The sequence below is a fragment of the Serinus canaria genome, chromosome 11 (assembly GCF_022539315.1).
Source record: "Serinus canaria isolate serCan28SL12 chromosome 11, serCan2020, whole genome shotgun sequence".
Taxonomy (NCBI): Eukaryota; Metazoa; Chordata; class Aves; order Passeriformes; family Fringillidae; genus Serinus; species Serinus canaria.
In genome coordinates this window covers 14,817,930-14,843,230 of record NC_066325.1, presented here as the reverse complement: position 1 = coordinate 14,843,230, position 25,301 = coordinate 14,817,930, and the positions used below count along the sequence as shown (strand labels likewise).

Genomic DNA, 25,301 nt, shown 5'->3' with positions numbered 1-25,301 from the left:
TGAGAAATAATCCACCAGAAAACTGCTGGGCCACTGAGAGGAGGAACACAAACAACAAAGAACAAATCACTCACATAAATCTTACAAACTCAGGGGAAAATTTGGAGCAAACACACATTTGGTGGAGGGAACTGGAACATGTGAATTTCCCAAAGCTGGAGCTGATGCTGCCCTGATGGGCAGCATGATAACCACCAGCTGATAACCACCCTTTAGGGCAAGATTCACAGCACTGCAAAGAAATAAGCAGGGTCCAGACCAACCCCAGCAGCAGCAAAGAGCTCCAGTGGCCATAAGATAATTCTGATATGGAGCACAATAAAAGTTCAAGGCTTAACCAATGGACTTTGCAGGGGAAACATGGACAGAGTCTCAAAGGCACAAACGAGGTACTGAAAAGAGTAAAGCATCACTTATTTCATGTCATTGTTACCATTTTCAGGAAAAATTTCTTCACTGAAATTTTTGTTGTTCAGCATTGGCAGGGACTGTCCAGGGAGGTGGTGGAGTCCCCATCCCTGGAGGTGTCCAAGGAACAACTGGATGTGGCACTCAGTAACATGAGGTGGTGTTTGGTCAAAGGTTGGATTTGATGATCTTGGAGGTTTTCCCCAAGCAAAACAAATTGTGGTTCTGTGATCCCAGCAGGTGTATGAAATGAGACTGAGAGGCTGATTTAGAAATAATTAGTGCTTATGTAAAGCTTATCAGAGCATTAAAATAAATAGCTACCACATTCACAAAACTAATATAATTCAACACAATTGGGTGGGGTTCAGATCAGTGAGAACATTGCACTTAAACTGCTCTGTATTAACTAGGCAAGGAGCAAAAACCAAGTTGCACTAATTCCTCTGTAGATGGGATAAATGCTCACAGTAGGGAATGAGGTTGGGCTACAACTGGCAGGTCCAAGGTGGCTGCAGGTTGAATCACAGGGACCACAACGTGCAATCCACCACTGCCTCGGACACAAGAGATTTAGCAGCTCTCTTTGCTCAAAGTGGAAAAAACATCAGCCACCTCTCCAAATCCAGACCACTCCTAAATAAAACTTCTGTGGTACCAGCTCCTGCTGGAATCCAGGCTACACTCAGAGCTTTTGGTACAGCCTGTGTTTGTAGACAGCAGAACATGAAATGAGCTCCCAATTTCCATTTAAAATATCATTTAATGGAATTTTAAACTGTCCGAGAAGATGGATACGCTGTGTTTGTTTCCTACACTAATGATCCATAAAAGAATGGAATGGACCATAAATACAGTAGTTTTTAGCAACACCTTTACTAAAAATGCTACTACTTGTGTTTATCATTTATATCCTCATACACAACCTCAAAATTGATTACGCTTTAAACCATACATAACCTGCTGTATTTTTCATTTTGAGTCATATTGCAAACATTTTTATAACTCTGTTAATATATTCCATACCTTGTACTCTTATTGATTATGAATATTTCTTTTGCAGATTTTATTGCTTTTCATATAAAAAAAGCTAAGGATTTTTAAAAAGGTGAAAATAGTATTACAACTCATACACTTTTCTTCGTTGTGATAATTCTAATATAAAAAGTGTTAGGCTGAATATTTGCAGACTGTCATTTTTCACATTTTAAGCTCAAGAAAGAAAATAGAAACAGTAATATAAGGTACTACACAAGTTTCATTTTTTTTTCTTTCCTCAAATCTCTATTTAAGCTGTTGGGTTGAATCCATAATCATTTTGAATACTTAAAAAAAAAAATTAATATACCGAAGGAGTGTTCATATAAAACATCATGGGTTTATATCAGGTATACATTATCTTTCCTAATTACTACTGCAGTTTGCAGACTGAAATACAATTTATATTTAGGGTATGATTTTGCTATTAATTATCAAATTGAAAAAAAATAAAATCTTGCATTATAAATTCTCTCTTGGAAATTAATGTTATTCTTTTTTTTCCATAATCCTATCACACAAGCAATAAGTGCATTGCAGCATGAACACTTTAATTTTTCCAGTTAGTTTTGAGCAAGCCCAGAGGTGAGGTTTAATAAGGATCAATGGCACTTTATCTGGGACAGGGCCACTTCACAGCATGCAAATTACACAGTAACACTTAAAAAAAGAAATAGATTTAATTAAAAAAAAAAGTAGAACCACAGGCTCTGGAAATTCAATTAAAGGATTTATGCAAAGGTTTGCTAGGTTTTTATATGCAGTTACTGCTTATATAATGAGCTTTTCATATTAAAAATCAATAGGTAATCTAGAGTAGAAGATCATCCCCTTAAATACATTTTTGAAATCAATTTGAAAAATAGTCCATCAACTGCTGTGACTACTCTTGCTGCTTCGATTAGACTAAGAGCAATATTTAGATTGTAGGACGTGCTATGGAATACCTATGCTTGGATTTTGCTGTCAAGTGTTCTTATACTTTTAAGTGCCCAAGCTAATCATACAGTAATTCAAGCCTGTGTACAATGGAAGAATAATTAATTTAATCACTAGCATAATGGCATAAATGTCCTGAAATCTGTGAAAAAGCAGGCACCTAATAGCACATCCTGAAAATATTTTCAATATATGCAAAAACCTACATCTATGAAGGTCTTTGCTCTCTCTCTTCTCAACCTACTTGCCCCTTAGCACAGTGAGATAAATATTTCTGTTTATAACTTATTAAAGCTAAGGAAGCAATTAGCCTAACACTTGTCTCAAGTGCAACTTTCACACATCATGAATTTAAGGATGGTTCAGGTCCTGTGTCCTTCAGGTTTAATCTAATTTGCCACGATGCTGTAGTGATATAAGATCATTATGCTAAAGTCCAAATATCCTGGTTAATACCCAGCCCTTATCACAAATTCACATCTCAGGCAAGCAAGTACCCCTCTGGAAAGAATGGAGATGGACCCATTGCACCAGCACTGCAATTTCATCAGTCCCACAACTGCACAGAGTTCATAAATGTTCTGAGCTGAACATTGCAAAGGGGTCACTCTGGGTCCTTTTTGCCCAAACAAACAGAACCAAAGCAGGGAGAGTTCTCAAACAAAAACAATTCCAGGGAATCCCTGGCAGCACAGGCTGCTGCTGCTGTGCCAGCATGAGAGTTCCCACACATCAGAGGGTGAACAGGACTCCTTCCTTGCATAAGGAGAATTTTCACATCTGTTTCCATCCATTCACCAGTATCTCAATTTTTGTCCTTAATTTGGCACCAGGTTGTTAAACACACATTTTAGCCACTGAGAAATTCTTGGAATAAAACTCTCTCCTGTGATATGCTTGCACGTAGTGCCAAGGCAGAATTTTGGATGCTCAGAAAACATAAATTCTAATTAATGGGCTCTAAAAAATGACATAAAAGAGGGAAAAACAGCACTCACTTATCTCACATATTCTTATGAGAGGGAAAAAGAAATCTTTATTTCTGCTGCTACCTATACATTCATATACATATATTCACATATATGTTTTGCTATCTTAATTCAACGTTTTAAAAGACAGATAATTCCTTTATAAAAGGTCTGAGAAATGGTTGTGGCATACTGCTTCTATACATGAAACAAAGCAGAATGACAACCATGAGAGTCAGGGATTAGACAAAATTTTCTCTATCTGTAACATGCTCTGCCAAGCAAAGCATTTCAGCTATGAAATATCCTCAGAGGCAAATACATTATACGAAAGTTTCAGGGAGAGAAGAAAAACAAATAGAAGCTGAAAAGTAGCTAGCAGTTCTCAGTTAAAATGGTGATATTTAACAATGAAACTATACTGTTCAGGAAGTGAATTTACCATTAGCCTCCCTGTTAAAAGTCTATTTTTCTTAAACCTGCCTCACCAGTAACACCCTAAATTTCTGCTTCACTTTTTACACCCCTAACAGCGCAGAGCTGAAGCACAGCCTTCAAGAACAAATACCCTTGCTGTCATTCCTCTATTAAGTCACTTAAATATCTTCATAAGCAGGCTCTGAAGCACATTTCTTTATTGGATTTCAATTGTTTCCTAAAAGAAAAATCTCAAAGGAATCAAAGAAAATTGTTTGCTTACTCTCATTTCAAAAGAGCCGTGGCTGCAGCCTAGTGCTCTCCTTCCCGACAGGTTTGAAACAAAGACGTTAATGAACAGTAGCTTCATTTTAATCTTTCTCCCTCCTCACTGAATTTCTCATGCACACCATATTTTTCTACACTTTTGCATTTTAAACACAGTGTAAGTACATGAGGGGATCAAAGAGTTTCAGATGAATCTGAAGAGTTATAGCAAGGGTAACGAGGGTCCTCAGTTTCTAATGACAGAAGCATATGCTCTCAACTTTCTAAACTGCATCCAACTGAGCCATTTATCAAGGCCTGAAACTTTTTCATTATTTAAAGCACTACGACAGCTTTCCACTTGATGCCTTGGAAGTACACAATAATAGAGACTCTATATAGTCATTAATTATAATATCAGCTGGTTGATGAAGTTACTGTACTTGCTGCTTGGTGATTTCATTTTTAATTGCAGCAGGTGGTGTGGAAATAGAGTGATGTACTGACACACACGGTCACCTCAATAGTATTTTCTTTTTTATGTATGGATAAATGCAGCTTGGTTTTTTGAAAATGCCTTATGTTTTATATCCCACTACATATAGTAGCTGCAAGGAAAAATGAGCACAGAACATGCTGAAAATTAGATGCTTAGAAATAAGCTGATAGAAGATATTGTCTCCATCTTTTTTTCCGTTTCCAAATATTTAAGATACTAGGTTTTTTCCCTGTGTAAATATTCCCAGTATCCAAATCACAGCTCTCAAAAATAACAGTCACAGCTTTATATAATGTAGAATTCTTTTCTTCTAATTTTTGATCTTACTAAAGTATTTCAAAAAGTAACAACTTTTGAACTCTACAAATCTAAAAATAAAGATGCAGTTAAGCAGAATTAAACTTGAACTCTATTAAATTCTATGACCATGCTACAAATGAGTGTGTGATATTCTAAAGGGTGTGTTCTACTTTTTCTTCTATTTTGGAATTAGCCCCATATGCTCCATTGCTCTAGTAATTTACTAACCCATATATCCACGTAGATTTTTGTAATTTAAAGATTAAGACAGCAATAGCAGGAGCTGATTTATCCTTTTGTTGTCTTCAGGCTGCTGTTGTACATGCTTTCAAATAAGTCTGCATTGTTCTTGTGATACTGCCTGCTCTTACAAGTGTATTTTCCTCTTCTGTAATGTTTTCATTTCATTAATCTCTAATTTAACAGATTAGATAACTATTATAGGAGATCATGCTGCTAAAGGTTTTCCACGAGATTGATGGGTAATGAAAACTGGTGTTTGCTAATGGCCACAGACATCAGTCTTCTACATAAATCAGCAAACTCCCTTAAGAATCCCTTCTATCCAAGTCATAGATCAATGGTACTCAAGCCTCATTACAACACTCAGTTCTCTGAAATCAGGCTGTGCTACCTTAGCTCAAAACTACATTAAATGTAATTAATACAACTGTGATGTAAATGGAGGCAGCATTAAAATCTACGTCCCCAGGGAGGAAAGGCTGGGAAGGCAACTCTGCACTGTCATGCATGGCACACATGACCAGGGGAAATGTGAGCACACTTCTTTGCATGCTTAATGATTTCTAGTGGGTGCCCAAAAAATTGTGGAGCTCCAAGAGCAGGGAACCAGGAGTTCATTCCTACAGCTGAGCAGCAGCTGGATAATGGCTTTTCTCTAGAGGAAGATGTTGTCTTCTAAACCCTCTCAACATGTCAGCTTCCACATTCAAAAAAAAAAAAACCTAAACAAACATTTGGACTCCAAAACTACAACAGAAAGGACATTTCCTGGCAATAGTGAACACAGGGAAAGGTCTGAGGGGATGTGAACTGCTTGTCTGTACACTGGGTGGAAGGGAGGGGGCTTCTAACAATCAGTGCTTCATTTGCCTACAGCAACTGCATGATTTGGAAGGGAATGCTGGAAAAAGAGGAAAACAGCCAAAGCAAAAGGAGTGTGAAAGTGCCACAAGGTATCCAAACCAGGCAATCAAAAATAAAGCTGCTGCTTTAAAGGCATCTAAAGATGCCTTCAGTGTTCCCTTGCTGACAGCTCTGCTCATTCCAGGAAAGAATTTCTCTAAAAGAACAACAGGCCAATACTGCCAGCTTTCAGCAATATATTGTTGTGCTCAGGCAGAAAGCAACTCCAGAGTGTGAAGCTACACAGCCTAGCTATAAACAGGACTTTAATAGCCTACTCTGGGTACTTCAGGTCTTCAGAGCCAAAAGAGAGCTACACTGCCTCAACCCTTGTGATTTGCTGACCCTTCTGCTCTTAAGAGGTCCCCTCAGGTCCCCTGCTGCTACACATAATAGGCACAAAGGAGGTAGAGCTCATAACAAGACAGCTCAAGTGGTTTTGGAGAGATATTACTGCCTGTATTACCCTCTTTTTCATATAGTTCTCAGCCAAACATTGAATTTGTTAATATAATATTTTATATAGTACATTGATCTCCAGAATGGGCTTGGATGACTTCTGGAAAACACATAATAGAATTTGGGATCATAATGAGAGGCATTACATCCACAAAGAAACCTTGGAATCATTGCTATGAGGCATTTATTATCTGATATACATAACCATTACATAATTATTCTTGAAACGGAAAATTCTTAATTTTTTCTGATCTCACCTTCTTTGGAAGACGTTTTGCATCCTCCTTTTAACACACTTTGTACATTACCACTAGAGTGGCCTCTCTGTGTGTTCAAGGCAGGAAACCAGGTCTGGGGTGGTCAATAAAGCAAGTGAAGCATGAAAATATGCAAACAAACCCTTGAGCCAAACTCTGCTCTCATGCGTGTCAGGATTCATAGCACTGATCAGGGGAGCAAGTTTGGCACCTTTAGCTCGCAAGCACTGAGCACAGAATTCCAGGGATTAAGCTCTCCATGTCCTGGGTGTCCCTTGTCTCCTGGTGCAAGAGCCAAATCTCCACAGTGCAGAGCAGCCACATTTCTCACACTGTAGGACCACCCCTTGCTAATGCAAAATAAAGGCAAAAATGACTGCAATAATAAGCTTGGAATTTAGCCACGTTCATTCTTTCACCACTTGGCTTCCTTGTCCGTTTCTCTCTCTTTTTTTTCTTGTTTATTTCTGGTTTTGGCCCCTTAAGTGCCCATAGAGCAAATGTGCAATGCAACCCAAACAGCATCTGCCACGTGCATCATAAACATGAACATTTCCATAATCTTCACATTAGCTGCTCAATCTCATAGGTAGGATTAGACATGACATCCATTTTACCAGCTGATTTGTTGCTTTCTTTATCCTGGTTTACTTTTCTGTCACCTCCCATAAAAGAATTCAGATGTTTCTGCAAGGGTACCACCACCATACCGTGTTACATTTCCAAAGGCTGCCTGGTGCTGTTGTGTGCTACACAGATGTAAGAATTATTAACAACAAGCTGAGCCCCACAGTGTCATATGATCCAAATGCAAACCCTTGAGGACATTTATTTCCTCCATTTCAGTGGGTAATTGAGCCTCTAAACCACCCACAATGACTACACTTGTAAAAATACTTAACCATTTGTGCCATAAAAATGGTGATACTGCAAAAATTGTGGAATATGAAAACTAGTAACAGTCTACAAAATGGAAGTGTTTGTTGAATCACCACAGTGAAATGAAGTAAAAGAAAATTATAAGCCAATCCTTGGATAGCATTATCAACAGTCTCGAAATTAACACAGTGTGGCTTTTAGATTCACACAGCATCAAAGACATCCTTTCCAGTGCCTCATGCCTCATTTTGCCCTGGACATAAGACTCCCTGACTGAAAGTCAGTAAAAAAAAGTCTAGCCAGGAATAGCTTTGCTGCTCTGTCCCTAGCCATGAAGGGAAGCAAAGGGAAACAAGTGTAGCTTTGGTTTTCCTTTTGAAGGCAATCTCCTTTAAAGCTGAAGTAAGGTGAGGCAGTTACAGAAACCATGCAACACACATTTCTCATTAAAAACACTCTGGCAACTCAGCTATCACGTTGAAAGGAGCTCCTGAATTTTTTAAGTATGTTAAAAGGTCTCACAAACAACTTATGCAGACTGTAAATCAGAATCTTTTGATCCTCAGCAAGAGCCAAGCAGATTGCCCAAGAGTTGCACACAGAGCCCTGGCAGAAACACACAGAATGGGAAGGTGAGGACCATAAAATTACCATCACAACTGTCCAACACCCCCAGAGAGACAAACATCAGAGCTGCACTAGAAACCCACATCAGAAATTGCTAAACCTATTGCGCCAAAATTACAGACCAGCGAGGAGCAAACAAAAAATTAAAACATGTCTCTGTTATCTCAAAACTTCATGAAACCATGATAATTCCTTTTCCATTTAAAAGTGTCCATCTAAAGGTCTCACAGAACCATGAGAAAAAGATGAACTGTTGGGAGGGGAAAGGCCAAGGCAGTCCTACTCCTAAAGTGCATTTTTTAAACCTCAAAATACTGTGGAAAGCACACACTGCTCCCCAGAGAAGTTCTCCTGCATGGCTTTCCTAATCTCTCATTTGCCTCCACAGATTTGTGATCTTTACTGTCATTATTAATACAGGTATTAACATAATCCAAATACATCAAGTCATCAGGGATTGGTGAGAAAAGCACAGACATTTGGAAACAGAATGAGAGCAGAAAGTCTCTAAATTAACATTTTCAACAACACAGGAAGCATTGCTTTATTTTAGAATCAACACAACTTGAATATGGCTTTGGGTTTTGTTTTCTCTTTTGTTTCCTAAAATAGCTCACATACACACGACAACATCCTGATTAACTGATTAACAAACACAGAGAACTCACATCCCCTTACTTCTCTGAAAAACTCAGTTTAGCAATGTCTACTTCAAGCTTTTATCAGCACTAATTTCAATGAAAAAAAAATGGTCGTAAAATTCTGAACAGAGGGAAAACAGACCTTAATTAAGCAAAGTGTTATCTATTCCTATTATAATGAAAGCAAAGTTACAGTTATATTTTTACCAAGATTTTTTCCCACTTAATGAAGACATTATCCACGAGTTTTCAAAGTCACTTTACAAAAGAGCATTCAAGAGACATTAAAGTCAGCTTAAACTAAAAAGTCTTTTTGAAGTCAATAAACAATAAAAAGAACAATGAAAAGACAGCCTTTGATCTCTTCTTACTCTAAAGTCTTTAATTTCTGTTTTAATCTACTAGATGCATTAAGTCTTGTTTTCAAACATTTTCATCTGCAAAGTACAGTGAGCTTGCCTTGATTTTTTTATTCATATATATTCTTACTGTATTAATGTACATTTCTCATTACCAGGGATGGGTGTCATCAAGAGGCTCTGCCACCAAAATGAAGAAAAAAAAAGTTTAAAAATTATTTTTCATTCTCTTTTCTTTTAAAAATTCTTTAAAAAGAAAGAAAAAAATGCAAAAGGAAAAGGGAAATAGCACGTTCAGCTTTGAAATTTCTGAGATCAAAGGCTATAATGCACATAGATTTTTTCAAATGATAAATTATTAATAACAGGGGCAAACACATAGTGGTCAATAACATGGTCAAAGAATGGTAAGTTAAGAGCATCTCTCTGCAGCCAATTACAGTTTATCTGACTTGATTGTTTGCAAGAAATTCCAAGCTGTTCACTGGATTTTTAATATAGCTTTAAAACCCCTCTTTAGCCAAGCTGCAAAACCCAGACAAGCTCTTGACCTGGTTCAGCAGCTCAGCATCTCCTCAGCAGGTCAGGCCATGGATGTAAACAGGAAAATAAAGAATTGCAATGAGTGGAAGTGTGTGGAAAGTAGAGGCAGAGAGACATTCATCACCATTTTGCCACCATTCTTGCAGGTTTCTAATCTAACCCCAGCTAGAAGGGTGAAATCTCTTTCCATACCTGTTCACCCTTGACACAGGTGTATCAGCATCCTCAGTTTCTCCTGGATAAATAAAAACATCCTTCTGCATTTCTGCCCCTTCAGAAGCACAGGATCACCCATGGAGGAAAGCAGAAGGAGCCACCACATCTTCCCTTTCAGCCCCAGATTCCTGGGGAATCCTGGGCCTCTCCCAGCCCAGATTAAAACACCACTCCTTGTCTGCTATTGAATCATCCACTCTACCTTCAAAACAGTTCTTTCACGTTTCTCCACCTCCATTTGTTGCTGAAGTTGACAGTTTCTGCTGATGATTTTTGGATGAACAGCTATAAAATAGTTTATTTCACAGAGACCAATGAATTTCTGACAAATGTGAGAGCCAGGGGCTCATTTCTGGCATGGGATCATTGGGAACACCGAACCACTGGGCTCTGAATTTTGCCAATATAAGAATTGCATCATTTTTCAGACAATATATTTAATTTTGATTCAAAAAAAACCCTAAACTCTGTGGGACAGATCTTCCTTAGGAAAGAAAACAACCAAAACAACCATGCAGAAATTTAAGCAACATCTTTTTCTTATATCAAGTTAAGCAAAAAGACTAAAATTTTCACTTTGCTCATGGCAGATATACTTAATAAAAAGAATCAGACTGAGAGCACTTTACTGCGTTCAGACCAGCCTTTTATTGATTTGGATGTGCTATGAACCACATTATCTAATCTGCAATAAGCCATTTACCAAGTGCAATGATCTATGGGCTAAAAGGCTTAGATTTTTAGTTCCATTGTAGACTTTTTGATGAAATGGTAGATCAGCACAGAATAATACTATAATAAGATTGTGAGGGACAGAAGTGTCAATATTAGGAAATTAGAAAGTTTGGCTTACTGTTTTAAATCCTCCTGCTGTTCATTTAAAAGCCCAATATCTCTTTTTCTAGACTAACTGTGTCTGTATATTTAACAGGGCTCCCAGATGACATCCCACAGGGTGTCAGGTTCACAGGGGTTCAAGGGCTCATGCAACTGAAGAAATTTTAATTTTCAAAGATAAAAATCATCCATCCGAGCACAATGACAACTCTTTGGTGGTGGATGTGCTATAATTATATCAGGAGACAAGTTATCATGGTACTGTCTCCTTGCTGTTTGCCAAGATCCACATTTCATCCACTGCACAAGAGATTTTTGCAGTTTCTCTTAAAACAGATTGGATGCATTTTGGGCCAGAAGCTTTTCTTTATCTTTATGCACAGAGCCGGGCACACAGGGCTGAGATCCCAATTATGTGAACTACAATAAAGAGAAGTGGACTAACAGCCCCACAATGTCATCTCTGCCCACCCTCTAATTCTCAGCTTTGACCCCTTTTCTGCATGGGAATTCTCCAGCTGCCACCAGGAAATGCCACAGAAATCTCAAAACCATTCATTTACCTACTGTTCTGTGTCCAGCTAGGACAGAACCACACATCAGATCTGCTTCATTATTTTGCATTACCTTTGGATGGAAATATTTGACTGATCTCCTTAACAATGTATAAAGCCATACCATGATTTCATTCTCAAATTACCAACAAATTCATGCAAAGAAAAATTCTTTCTGAAAATGCTTGCCTTTGGCTAACTTGGACTCAGAGGTTTGTGGAAAAGCTATGCTGAAAAAAAGCTGTGCAACACTGCAGGTATCACCAGAACAGTATCTCAGGTTAGCAAAGAAAAACCAAACAAAAAATTCAGTAGCCTTTGCTTGACAGAAATAAAATGCATTATTTAGTATTAATTAAGTGAAAGCCAAAGGTTTTTATGATATTATTTTATCCATAGCTACATGGCAAATTTTAGCGCATAGTTTCTGGGTAAGACTGACTGGTTACACGCTGAAGTAAATGTACTGAAGACATTAATGTCACTTTAAAGCAACTCCAGTTTTGATGCTCTCATATTTCTGCTGTACTGCAGCGATCAGGACGCGCTGCCTCGTTTTATTAAGAATAAAAAATAATTTTAAAATCAGCTTCACCAGATCAGCCTAGAACGGAACCTCACAGCACCTGGCAGCAGGTCTGGCGCCAGGCAGTTTGTATGAAGATGTTATTGCACCTTTGCAGTTCTAATGGCCAATTATGACTCTATTAGTGCTCCCTGGCAGTTGATCTGCCCTGCACAGGCCAGGGGGGCTCGCGGCCGGACCCCTGATCCTCCCTTTCCGCTCCAGCGGGCGCTCGGCACGGCTGCTGTCATCTCCAGACAGCCAGGGCTCAGCACTGCCTTCCCCAGATAACTCCACCTGACCTTACAACAACCTGCTAAGGAAATACCTGCCTAATGGCACTGCCAGTGCAGCTTCTCCTACGCTCACAAATTAGAGACAACAGGATAAATCTATGGCCAGCTCGCCAGACACTTCATTAAATCACTGTTCCCTTGCCTTGTAGAGCACTAATAGAATCACAGCCCTCGTTAGCTACTGAATAAAAGATCAATCACATTCTTTGAGAGCTCTTGCTACCAGCTTCCAGAGGAAACAGGGAAAAAAAAAAAAAGAGACATATTTAGGATCATCAGTACGATTCTGAATGGCCTCGCTGCAAGTTGGTTAAATTACCTTTTCCACAACTGACTCTGGCTGTAATACTCTGAGGAACTTGTTAAGTCTGCTTTCAAAAGCTGCTATCTAATATATGACTACCAGGCCCTGGTCAAAAGTTCATAATGTGCATATGTAAAAAGGTACTAAATTGCCTGAGGGCTAAAACCAGAGGAGTTTAATTGCAGCAAAATGCTGAAAATGGTCTGTTGAGGGTCTTTCTATTGGGATACTGCTGGCACTAGCTGATTGAAGTACAGCACATAAAAGCCTTACAACAATATTTCCTTAAATGCAGCTGAAACTGCGAGCACTTGCTAGTGCATATATGGTGTGCCAAGAGGCAAAAATAAAAAAAGAGAACCTACTCTAAAACAAACAAAGATTTAAGGATTGATATAATTCATAATTCAAAAGCGTGTGGATAAAAGGAAGAATTAAACAACAATCAGTATCTGTCAGTATAAATCATGTTATAGACTCCACGTTATGGTGGGAAATGTAAGCACGTATGTAAATATATTTTAATTGGCATCCATTAAGATTCATTGCAATGAAAACTGGGAATCAGCTTCCATCAGTCTATTAATGACCACACTTGGAAACTTTAGAAACAGCCCCCTATGAGACTGAATAGTCCCCCTGAAATCCAGTGACTTGTTTGTAGTAATTTGAGATTTCTCTCGCTATTGACATGATGGGGAGGGGAGAAATAAGGAAAAATTAATGCATTTTTATCTGAATCCATTCAAAACATACTTTTTTTCTGTTGAAAAAGAAAGTCACAATATAAATGCTTAGGAAAAAACGGTCATCATCTGAAAACTCAAAAACCAGAAAATTCTTCATTCTATACATTGATTACCTCAAATAAAGTTATTTTTCTATCAGCATTATTTCAGCTGTTTGCACAGTGAACACAAGCAAAATATTTATCCTTCTGTGTGGGCATTTAGGAACAAGTTGCCTGAGAATTTGGATTTTAGCCATTGACTGACAGCAGAAAAAAAAAACAACAAGTGACCATCTTAAAATTTTGCTTTTTTTGTAGAAAACTCCATTATTTACTCAATATTTTTGTTATTATCTCAGGCAAAACTTACAATTACAAACGTTAAAATGGTCATTGTGAAACATTTCTCAACTCTTTATAAATTTTATTTTTACCTTTTGAAAACCACATTTACACGTGGTTATGCCAGGAAATGACATCAGGCCAGTGTAACAGTCCCTTTACACAGATTTCAGTAGCAATGTTATCTGCAGCCCAGATTTTGTTCATCTGCAGCACGTGTTGTCTTTGGGCATGTCACGGCTGAGAAAATTAATCCACAGCTTTTCATAGAGGTTTTCATTTAAATGCCTATAAAACGTTCTAAAGTAGCTCATCTAATATTCTTAAAGACAACATTAAATGGTCCAGGCAATTTTTTATTTGTATTTGAATGAACATCATGTAGTAGATAAAGCAGCCTTTAGCCAGGCATTACTGGTAAAGTGGGAAGGGAGCACACTGCTGACAGCCCTGACTTTTCATTTCCAGTTGGCATCAGTTAAACCCAGCAAAACCACAACCCTGGACAGAAACCAGAGAAAAGGGAACAACACAGGCAAAAACATGAGAATCAGCAAAGACTTCAAATCCTTTCAGGAGACCTCCACTTCCAGCCCTGCAAAACCCACACAGCAACATCCTGCAGTGGCTTTACTGGCTGTCTCCTCAGGAAGGCAAAATCACCTCTGTCTTCTGATACAACAGTTATCAGCCAAGCTTCATTTTACAACAGCAAAAATGCTCAGGCCACCAAAAAGTTTCAAAAGTAAATAATGCCAAAGGAAATTGGTAATTCATTTAGCTCACCTACACAGAGGAAGTCAGAGGTTGGAAAAACCAAGGCTGTAACACAGCAGCATTTATTCTAACAAGTACAGGTTGTGAAAATAACAAAGCAAACAAATGAAGAAGATGGAACAAGCTTGCATTTGTTCACTGCTGACACTCACACAGTAAGGAAGTCGTCCAAATAAGCTCAGAATATATGATTGGGAAGGACTCCCAAAAATCCCCAAAAGCATTAAGGCACAAGAGACTACAAACATTTCAGTAGAGATGATTGAAGCAAATGGAAACTTCATTCCAGGTCTAAGTCTCCATTTCAGGTTTGGACAACCCTTTCCTTCCAGCTTCTGAGTGATAGAATATCTTTAATTCATGGATCTACCTGCCAGCAGAAGGGAACACCAGAGCAAAGGGTTTTTTCCTACAGTGATAGTGAACAGCAATGAGCACAGTTTGGCCCGGGCACATTTCATGACCAACCATAAAGATGATTTCAGGGGAACAGATTAGCAGTTAGTCTGCATTTACAGGAATCTTTGCTGGGGACAGTGACACTTCCAGATGAGAGTTCTGTCCCTTCCTAGCAGCAGAAAAAGCCCTGAGCAGTGCTCAGCTTTGCTGGCCATGGGTAGGAACACAGAGTATTTGATTTTCCAAGGCAAGCAATGGTCTGGGTTGTGTTCCAAGGAGCCTGACTGACTTTAGCTGAAGACAATTTAAAACACCACATTACTGATTATGGAATAAGCACATATGTAATTCAATAATGATAAATTTCACCTCATCACCAAAAGTAAGCTCAGCTGTTGTTTCAATAAAACAACATTCTACATGAAAACATTTCCTTTAGAAACACAAAGGCAAAAGGGAGACAATAAATATATACCACAAGTGGAACTGACAGCTTTGTTGATACTTTCTGCCATAATGCCTTCAAAAGTTGAAAATTCACATACATTTCTCATCAAGGGAATGGAAGAACTCAACACATCATTTTTTCTCACAAAATCACCACTTTTGGTGTAAGACCTAAGAGAGGCTCACTTTATACACAGCAGTTCATCAAATGCAAGCAATGTAGTTCATTCAGCTCAGGTAACACCTAGTTCCTTGAAATGGCTAATCTACTTCTGTTTACTCATGATATCTTGACCAACAAAAATATTTTTTTTCCCCCCAGAAACCCCTAATTTTAGTGTTGTTATGCATGAAAAAAATAACATTGAATTTTTACATTTATGCCATGATATTACAAGCAGAATGGTCACCACAGTGATCCACAAGAGGAAACAGGAAATGAGTTTTCAGATGCCATCCTTGCTGATATTTGGGACCTTTGCCTTGGTAACCTGTAATGGGGAATTCCTTTCCTCCAGAGGCAGGACACTGCTCTGCCATGGGAAGCTGACTGTCAGTTGTATCATTTTGCAGATCATGCCACTGCTCCATAATTAATACTGTTAGATACCCACACTATTTGGGATGGGATGAGCTACTTGATGTGAGTAGACAATCAGATTCTAAATGACACTGTTACAAATTCATTATCATAAAAAATTGCCAAGATGGTCGCTTTAGTTGAAGTGCTAAATTAGTTTTCTTGCACTGGTAGTATTCATCATAATGCAAGTTTGACAATTCAGGACAACAATTTAATAGTAATGCTGTTCAGGGGAAAGAAATTGTGCTTCCAATTTTATCCCAAAATGAAAAAACCCTAATTCTATTCATTAATAGATTACAGGGAGAGACAAGGTAATTCTAAGAAAAATACCTACATTCAAGAGTGTTGAACTGAAGTGAAAAAATTAATCCTAGTATTTCCAAGTATTCTTATGCTCTAGCTTGTTAAATTGAAGTGTTCTTCAGTGGTTTTTGCATAATAGTAGGTACAACATTCAATCAAAAAATCAGTGCTAAGTGCCAGTTCAGCACAAGGATTTTCAAACCCACTCCTTTCACAGCAAGCCTGGTGCTCAGCACTCGAGCAAATGCTTCCACATCCAGTGAGGAGGCTCACAGCTATTGGATGTGCACACCAGCCATGAGAAAGTAAAGAAATGAGAAATGGTGGGACCAAACATTAAACAGTATGGTTCGACTCTTACGTCTGCTCAGCTCCATTTTTGGAAAAAATACCTCGATTTTTGGAACTATCAGCCCTTGAGACAGCATTGTTTGAAAAGATGGAAACCTACAGCACTGACAAGTCAATCCTGCATGTTTGGGACAAGCAGATCTTGTTTTCCAAGACAAACAATTCCCTCTACGTATCAAAAGATACTTTATTTTTATTTAAGATGCATCATCCAACATGGCTATCTTTATTAATTGCAAAAGCATCACCTTGAAATGAGATAAAATTCCTCAACTACCTTGTTGCATGCAATGAAGACTGTGCTATATCCACAGTGATACTTAATAAGTTTAAAAACATGTTGTCACTAAAATAATGGATGGAATTTGACTATGTTGTTTATATTTACTGACATCCTCCTTGCTAAAACAGGATTGATGCTGCTACTCTAACCACTTCCCAGAAGCAGCAGAATAAAGAGGTTGGAAAATCCAAATGACTCAAATATTCTAAGTCTCAAAAGAAACTTTAAAAATGAAGTAAATCTAGAAATTCTCTGATTACAAATCTTTATACAGATTACTGCAAAACTAAGTCTTGTGTCATTTGTGGTGCACTTTTACACTGAATTAAGCACAATGGATTGGTTCATTATCATTATAACCTTCCCTCTGGAGGGAATAAGTGCAAATCTGTGACTTTTTCACAAGAAAATCACACAAACTCAGGTCATCTAACACAAAACCATTTTAATATTTCAACTACCAAGTGGATTCAAGTCCTTTTTTTGCCAAATCTTTTTCCATTCTTGAATTTGATTCTTGAATCATAGATATGCATTTAAACAACTCTTAAAATCATACATTCTACTTTCTTTCTTTTTTGATAAGACCATAGTGAGAAACTGCAGACTTTAAGAGAGGAGGTTGAGAAAAGGAAGAGGACAGGCAGGGCAGCACATCACCTCTCACTGGTATTGGCAACAAAACCAACACAAAATTAAGGAAAACAGTTTGGTTTCATTAATTTTTCTGGAACACATATTCCCTTTTCTTGTCTTTCTTTAGAAACACACCAGCCCTCTCCTAGAAAGGAGGAACACAGACACAATAAAATAATTAGGGCTACAGTAGAAAGAAGTTGAGGATTTGACCAGTATTTAACTCAATTCTTTCAATAACTCTCAGAGTAACTTAAAATGGAAGGTACAAAGTGAGGTACAAAGTGCCAGGGAATATCCAGTGGAAAAACTGAACAGGCTCCCCAAAACAGTCCCATCAAACCACAGACCTATTTCCCTCCACATGGAAATCTGGCCAATGCTCCAAGCTGGGCAAGGAACATTCTGCAAGCTTGAATCTTGGCTTTAGGAAGAAAAAAAAAAAGAAATTACCACACCGATATCTGTAACACCAAAAAAAAAAAAAAAATTGAAACAAAAAACTAACACACAACACCAAAAACAACAAAACCATCCCAGCAAATTCCCCCAAATATTCCTCAGAAAAATAAAAAGACATCTATATATACACAACAAACTTTGGAACAGAGAACTGACAGGAACGAGAAAGACTATTAGCATCACAGTGGGATACCTCCCAAAAGCCTAGAAATATTCATATTTCTGAACATACATGTATATTTTCAATAGCTTTCCTGGAAGGAAGTTTTTAGGAATGTTAATTCAGTTATGCAGTTATGTCCAGGGAATGCCAACATGATGATAAATGACATTTCACACAGTAAAAAACAAACAGATGAACTTTTCCAGGAAACAGACTCTCATTGTGTTCACCAATTCAGGAATATGAACTATATTAAAGACTCAAGTATATTTTTCACCTCTGTAGATGGACAGATATGCAGGTACATACACACACACATATATATATATACACACATGTAAAAATAGTAAGAATATTGAAAAAACATTATGTAGCACTCTGCATTTGATATACTTTATTATTTTTGGATCTTGCAAATACACTTTTTTAATGACTTTTCTCTAAAAGAAGGGACTTTCTAGCTCATGTTACTTGGACGCTGGTGCTGTTTACTCTTCCATCTTTTTTTGTAAAGTCAGAAGAGATTTCCCTGAGAACTTCAAATAAATAAGATATCCAGCTGCACAAACACTATACATTCTGTTGGATTACTTTGGCTTCCTAAGGAATATTTGACTTTCTCTGGATGTAAATGATTAAAGAGAACCCATCATCTGAAAGTGATTGGTGAACTGTTTAAAGTGGTATGGCACCTCTTCAAAGATGATAGAGTGAGAAATGAAAAGACCATGGTACAATAAAGCATCTCAGATATCCAAGGGGTTCTAAGGAAATAAGGTAACTAAGCACTGCATCCCCCAATTAAGAAATAGCATTTTAATTATAGTTCCCTAACATAGGATCTACACTACATTCTTTAAAAAAAAAAATCATATTTCATCTATTCTACCAGGGCCAACAAAAGCTTGGGGTTTCCAGAACATCTATCCATTCATAAATAGAAACTTGAAAAAAAAAATGTGAGGAAAGATAAACCATGTTCTAAAATCCACAAAATTTATATTGCTCTGTGAGTTATGATCACAAAATGACACGGACTAACAACACTCAATTATGTAATTTCATTACTTTTACCATTTACCATTTTAATTTTGGGCTCAGGATTTTAACTTTAAGGGTCAAAGAAACAAAAACTAACCATCATCCAAAAATATTTCTTTTGCTGAACTTCAGATGTGCAGATCATCATTACACCCAGCTTTCTCTGGGAAACTTGTGCCAGGGCTTCCCCACCCTCCCAGGGAAACAACCCTGCCCTGTAGGAGTTTGGAGCCATTCTCCCTGGTCAGGTCCCTCCATACCCTTGGAATAAAGTCTCTCTCCAGCTCCCTTGGGCTCCTTTAGGCACTGCAAGTACTAAGGCCTCCCCTTCCCTAGGATGAACAACCCTCAAAAAAGACTTTTTAGAGATTACTTTTCTATAAAAAGTGATTCAAAACCCATTGCTAGTTAAAAAACTCAAATATTCAGTGATAGTTTGAGTATCTTTCTAGAATGCAGCAGTTCACTGGATCATCATACAAGAACCACAGCACACTGACTTTGCTTTGATTCCATGTAGCATAAAACATCAAGGACCAAACATTTCCCTGCCTTGCAGCCCACATACTTGACAAAGCATTCTGAAATTCTGCAAGGATCTGGCAGGGAGAGGAAGAAATTCCTTATTTCCTCCATGAAGTTACAGGACAAAACCAGAGTTGCTCCACAAACAGCTTTGGGGCTGTGCTGGACACAGAAATTCCCTGGCCACTGCTGCCCTTGAGCACCATTCTGGTCACTGCAGTCCTGGCCTGCTGACTTTGGCACAGGAATAAGTTTCCATAGAGACTTTCCATCCCTGGGGTGTAGGTTACAGGGGACAAATTTAATTTGCTCTTTTATTTCATGCTACATTTATTTTAGCAGCAAGTTAAAGTATGTATCAGTTAAATGTAAGTTTGATAATAAACTAGCTTATATTACATTTTATTGCTGGATAGGACACACAGAATGATCAACAACTGCTTTGGAGGCATCTCTTTACAATCCTATTACAACAAATCAAAATGTTCTTCCACATAGCCCTTTTTACCCAATTCAGTCAATTTTAAATAGGAGTTTTGTGCAGGAAAGCACATGTTATCAGGGTTCAATAAAATAATTGGTGCTGGAGGTAAGGTCCACAAATCTGTTCAGGAGAGCTGTGGCTTAGCATCACTTGAACATTCACACTTCAGGCATTAATCCACAAACCAGGAGAACTGCCCCTGTGATCTATCCACTCTTTACACCTGCTAATATCCACTAGGTGCCCATTTCCCTTTCACTCTCCCATCCTCTTTCACTTCCTGCCCAGAACTCAATCTGAGAAAAGAAAGTGTCATTTTGATCACACCTGAATTGTGAGGCCCTTTCCAAAAAGAGCTGCCTCTTGCTTTCCAAGAAACCCCAGTGCATTTCCAGCAGTGTCTTGAGGAAGGAAAGAGAGGCCAAATTCTGTGCTGGAACAGGCTGATACCCACCCTGCCCAGGCTGCTCTCGGGGCTGGACAGGCACAGCTGAGGGCAGAATTTGGCCTGAGCTGTGAATTCAGAGCTGGAAGCCAACATCAACTCAACAGAGCCCACACAGATCTTTGGACAGCAAGAAATGTTTGCTTGGAGAGGGAATTCTACCCCCAGCTCTAAGGGTAATTCCAGCTTCTTCAGCAAAGGACAGGGGAGAAAGCAAAGAGGTGATGGGGCTGCAGGGCCTCTTTTGGGATTTTATCAAAAGCAAACAGATGTGATCATTAGGTTGCTGTTACTCCTGTAGATCCAGATTGATTTCTTGCCAGAATAACATTTCTGAGTTGATGTTAGATGTGCATGGAATCATGACATGGAATTCAAATTTAGACACTTACAACTTATGGCAAAAGCAAAGCCAGTGAAGCCATTGTAGGCACTGGGGTTTGCTCCTGCCTGTATGAACACTGCAACAAAGGGCCACTGCCTCAAACCACCCCTGGGAAAATATCCCAGTGCCAAGAGTTTATGGGGTTAGACAAAAATTAGACGTGCAGAAGACTTTTGGGCCCTTAGAAATATTCCTTATTATTCTCAACAGCAATAATTTCAATACAAAATCCAGTTCTGGAAAGTTACTGTCTTTTGGGGAGGAGGGAGAAATCAAAGAGCACTTCAAGCATCAGTCTCTTACACAGTGAAAAACTAAAGGCAGAGTTGTCTTACTACTTCTAACTGCTTTTAAAGGTGACAAGTTGAGCTTTTATAAAGGTAATTTATATCTCAGCAACAGAACCAGTGTTTCAGTCCCAGCCATTAAAAGGGGGTAACACATCTGCTAAAACTCCAACACAATGGCTGGCTTTGCACTGCAACAGGAAATGTAACCCAATAGTCTCAGAACTTCCCCAAACCCCAGCCATTTCTTAATGTGAAAGGATTTGAAAATGCACTCACTGAAACATCTGTTAAGCTCTTGCTACTCTAACACATGATATTCCTTCTGCTCTGTTAGCTGCCAACAAAAATATTTGGGTCTATGTAAGACTATCACAAGTGTGTGATAATGGCACTCTGCTTATAATTTTATATGCCCTTGTACACTGAAAATCACCTGGGGGTGACACCAGATACCACACTCAGTGTAAGCTTGCAACTTACAATAAATATACTTAACTTTAGTCTTGTATGTAAATAATGGCAAATCAGATGGGTTCTGAATGAGCAGCATTTATTTAAAACAAAAAAACCCACTCAGTCAAACTTTTCTCAAGTCAGTTTTTGAAGACAGAGGGAATGCAGAGAGTAAAAGAGGTAGAAAGAAAAAAACCCAAAACCCTGGAGCCTTAGATCAAACCAGCTAAATACAAGCATGGCCTACACAGTTAGTCTCAGATCTTCTCTTCCAATTTCTTTTTTACAGTGGCCACTTGTTTCAATGGACATTTAATTATGATCTAAGCATCTCCAACTTACTGTCTAACTATTTAGTGGTAAGTAAAAAAGAGCCTTTTTGACATCAGTAGAGCTACAGTTCCTTCAATAATAAAATCTAATTCATTTGCAACTATTTCTTTCAACAAAATGCTTCTAAATTTCTGTGCAGAAATCCTTGTGGACTTTACATTGATGGGAAAGAAAGGAATAGTCTTCAGTTTCCAGTGCTCTACTTCAAACTACTGCCTGAATACCACAGTAGTACAAAAAGGGCTTAGAATCAGGTATGTGCAGCTGCAGTTTCTGTGTGTGTCTATAATATATATATATAAAATATTTTATTAGACTTCAGGAGTCCAATAGATCAGGACTTAGCAAACAGTTTCAAAGTGGCTCCAGGAAGGACTGGCCTCTCCACACACCAAAATGCTGCAGCAGCTGAAGCTACAGCCTCAGAAACCAAGGCAGGTGCAGGCATTTCTGTGTGGCTCCTTGTCTGGGCTGCCCAACCTCCCCTCTCCCTGCACAACCTTGTCTCCAACCTCAGCTCCAGTGATGGGCCCAGCTCAGCTGGAGCTGCTTTAAATGCTGCTGCATCATGCTGCATTGTGCAATGCAGACATCCTTGGAAAGCTCAGGGACAAGCAGCTCACCACCTTGGGACTGCAGCTGGAAAGCTTTGAGATCACTCCCAACATTCTGGCCAAAACACTCATCAGAACTCCAGGGTGAGCTGCCTCAGAAACACAGAGAGGAAGCCCAGAAAAAGATTCCCAGCAAAGTCTATTCCAGGTTGATAACAGCATAACCCCTAAAAAAGAAGCAGTAGCAGCAAACCATTTGCTCCCTACAAGCCTTAAAATAGAAACTCTTACACTGATGATGATGAGAATTTCAGCTTGTTTGCATACCCAGGAAGGGACACTCTTCTAGTTTTACTGGCTGCTGAAACACTGGTAAAGTTCAGGGGAATGTAATTCATATCAGAATGTGAGTTGTAAAACTGATGCTTAACCTAAGCCCATATCCTCCACCATGACATTCAAATAACCTCAGTGAAACACAAACATGAAGGACTTAACTGAAGTGATTTGGGTTGGACAATAACAGAGTGCACTGTTATTCAGTGCTGATATCTTTGTGCTGTATTTTGTATTCTCTTATATGTAATACCCATTAATAGACACAATTAAAAAATCTATCAATTCTTTTAAAGAATTCAAAATTAACGTAAGTGTTTTATTTTGTTCCTTGCAGGATAAGATTCCTTGAGCAACAAACACAAAAGGTTCCCTTTGTGAAAATATGTCAGAGTAAATAAAACTAACAATTCATACACATCCACAGACTGGATCCTTTTCACAGGATTTTGATAACATTCACTCACACATTCTCAGGAGAGCTTAAGAATCTGTTTCACAAACAATCCCTAACACAGCAGAGACATGGTTTTATAGGTCCTGGTCAGAAAAAAACCATGCTGCTGAAAGGTATTATTACTTGTCCCAAGGTGCCAGAGCACTCACACATCAATCTTGTGGACATAAATAGGCTTTGCATATGTACAGGCTGCAAAATGCAGCCAGAGGTTGGAGGTGTGAGGGCTCACCTGACTGACACCTGGTCAACACTGGAGTGTTTATATTTTTGCTTTGTAAGTCTTACTGAAGACCAAGTATTTTTTTTTTATGGACACGTAATCAGATTTTTAAACATCCTCTGTTTTCCTCACACGTCATCCCAGTATAAATTAAGATTCTGCAGGGATATGAATCTTTTAATTTCCCTGATTCATAGAAGCAAACACTCAAGGGAGACTCCTTCTCCCTGCTCCTCTTTTTTGGGAGCACCCTTCTTGGTCAGTGAAAAAGGAATGAAAAACAGTCTTTAAGGTTAAAGGAAGCCACCTCCCAATGAAGTAAATGCCATTCTCTGCCTAAAGAATACTTTGGACTCCTTATAAATAATTGGCTCAAAGCATCAAAGTAACCCCTCCAAGTGCTGGAGGTGCTGCAAATTCTTACATAATAAAGACTCATAACCGTGGCGATGGAAGAACTGCAAAGCCTTTCATTATGTCAGGGTTCCAGTCCAAAATCCAATGGAGACAAATGGAAAACACCCATGGTATTCAGCACTTTGTAAGAATCAAGAAAATTGTTGGGTTGTTGCTTTTTTTTAAAATATGAATGAAGGTGCTTTTACCACTGAAAGCACTTTCCCTCAGCCATTAATAATGTCTGTAGTATCTTTTCTAACTAGGGCATCTATTTACATAAAAAAACTGCAGTCAACATATTCCACTTAAAAGCCAAAGCAATTTTTTTGATGTTTTACACACCCTGAGCACAGAAATAACTCTCAACTATCCCACCCCTAAGACATAGGATGTACTCAATCACAGTGAAAAATCATATATGCAAACAAGGTCATGCACTCCATCTTAGAAGGTCCCTTAAGAGAAGACTGACAAAGTAAATCTGAAGTGGTTGAAGAATCCTATTCTAGAGCACTGTCTTGGCATGATTTCTGCCATTAAAACCAGGGTCGTGGCTATAAAAGGCAAGAGGTAGAGACACACAACTGGATTTTCCCAACTCTTCTGCCCCGATTTGAAAAAATGAAGATGCACAAAATAGTTTAAGGCATTCACTCACCATGGACTTGGTGAAAGGTCGAGCCAAGGTGAAGAGCAGAGTGTAGAGCCACCAGTTGCGATGAATGGAGGAATAGATCATATTTCCAGGGTGGACTGAGTTGGAGGTCACCCCGTGGGGAGAGAGGCGTCGGTTCAGCTCGTTGGAGAACAGGATATTGCAGAGCTTGGAGCGGTTGTAGGCCAACATAGCCCAGTATTCCTTCTTGGAGGGAGAAAGCAGGCTGAAATCCAGCTTTCCAGAGGAGTCTTTAATTTCTGTAAATCTGAGAAACAGTAAATATGCCTTAGATACCCCAGAGTTAATTTCACTCTCATTAAGAACAATATAAAATGTAGACAACAGAATAGATCCTGGCCAGAACCAACATAAAACAGCAGCTTATTTAGCAGCTGAAAGCATCCCCTGGAAATTGCCTGAGACCCAAGGAACAGTCCCATATAATATGGCAGTAAAATTATTGGATCCTTACAAACAATAAACAAAAACAACTCAGAAAACACTTTGATGGTTTAAAGACGCCGTATGTAACTTACAAATCACTTTATTTTAAATTTAAAAAAAACCCAATCAGATTTTGCCATATATCCATAAAAGCATGATCAGCTTGGAGGAAATAATGTAGGACAAAATAACTCTGCACTAAAAACAGAGCAACCCAGCACCTTTTCTTTTCCCCTTCTTCCCATCCCCTGATCATTTCATCCAGTGCTCACACAC

At 38.5% G+C, this 25,301-nt stretch overlaps 1 protein-coding gene across 4 annotated transcripts in view; it reads right to left on the bottom strand.

Annotated features, from left to right (window-relative positions):
- WWOX (WW domain containing oxidoreductase) overlaps positions 1 to 25,301 on the bottom strand; it is a 471,276-nt gene that overhangs the window by 338,064 nt on the left and 107,911 nt on the right. For all 4 annotated transcript variants that reach the window (XM_009090740.4, XM_050979041.1, XM_050979040.1 and 1 more), the window contains one exon: positions 24,582 to 24,846. In XM_009090740.4, coding sequence (XP_009088988.1) covers positions 24,582 to 24,846 — 265 coding nt within the window. The remainder of the gene's footprint in view (positions 1 to 24,581; positions 24,847 to 25,301) is intronic.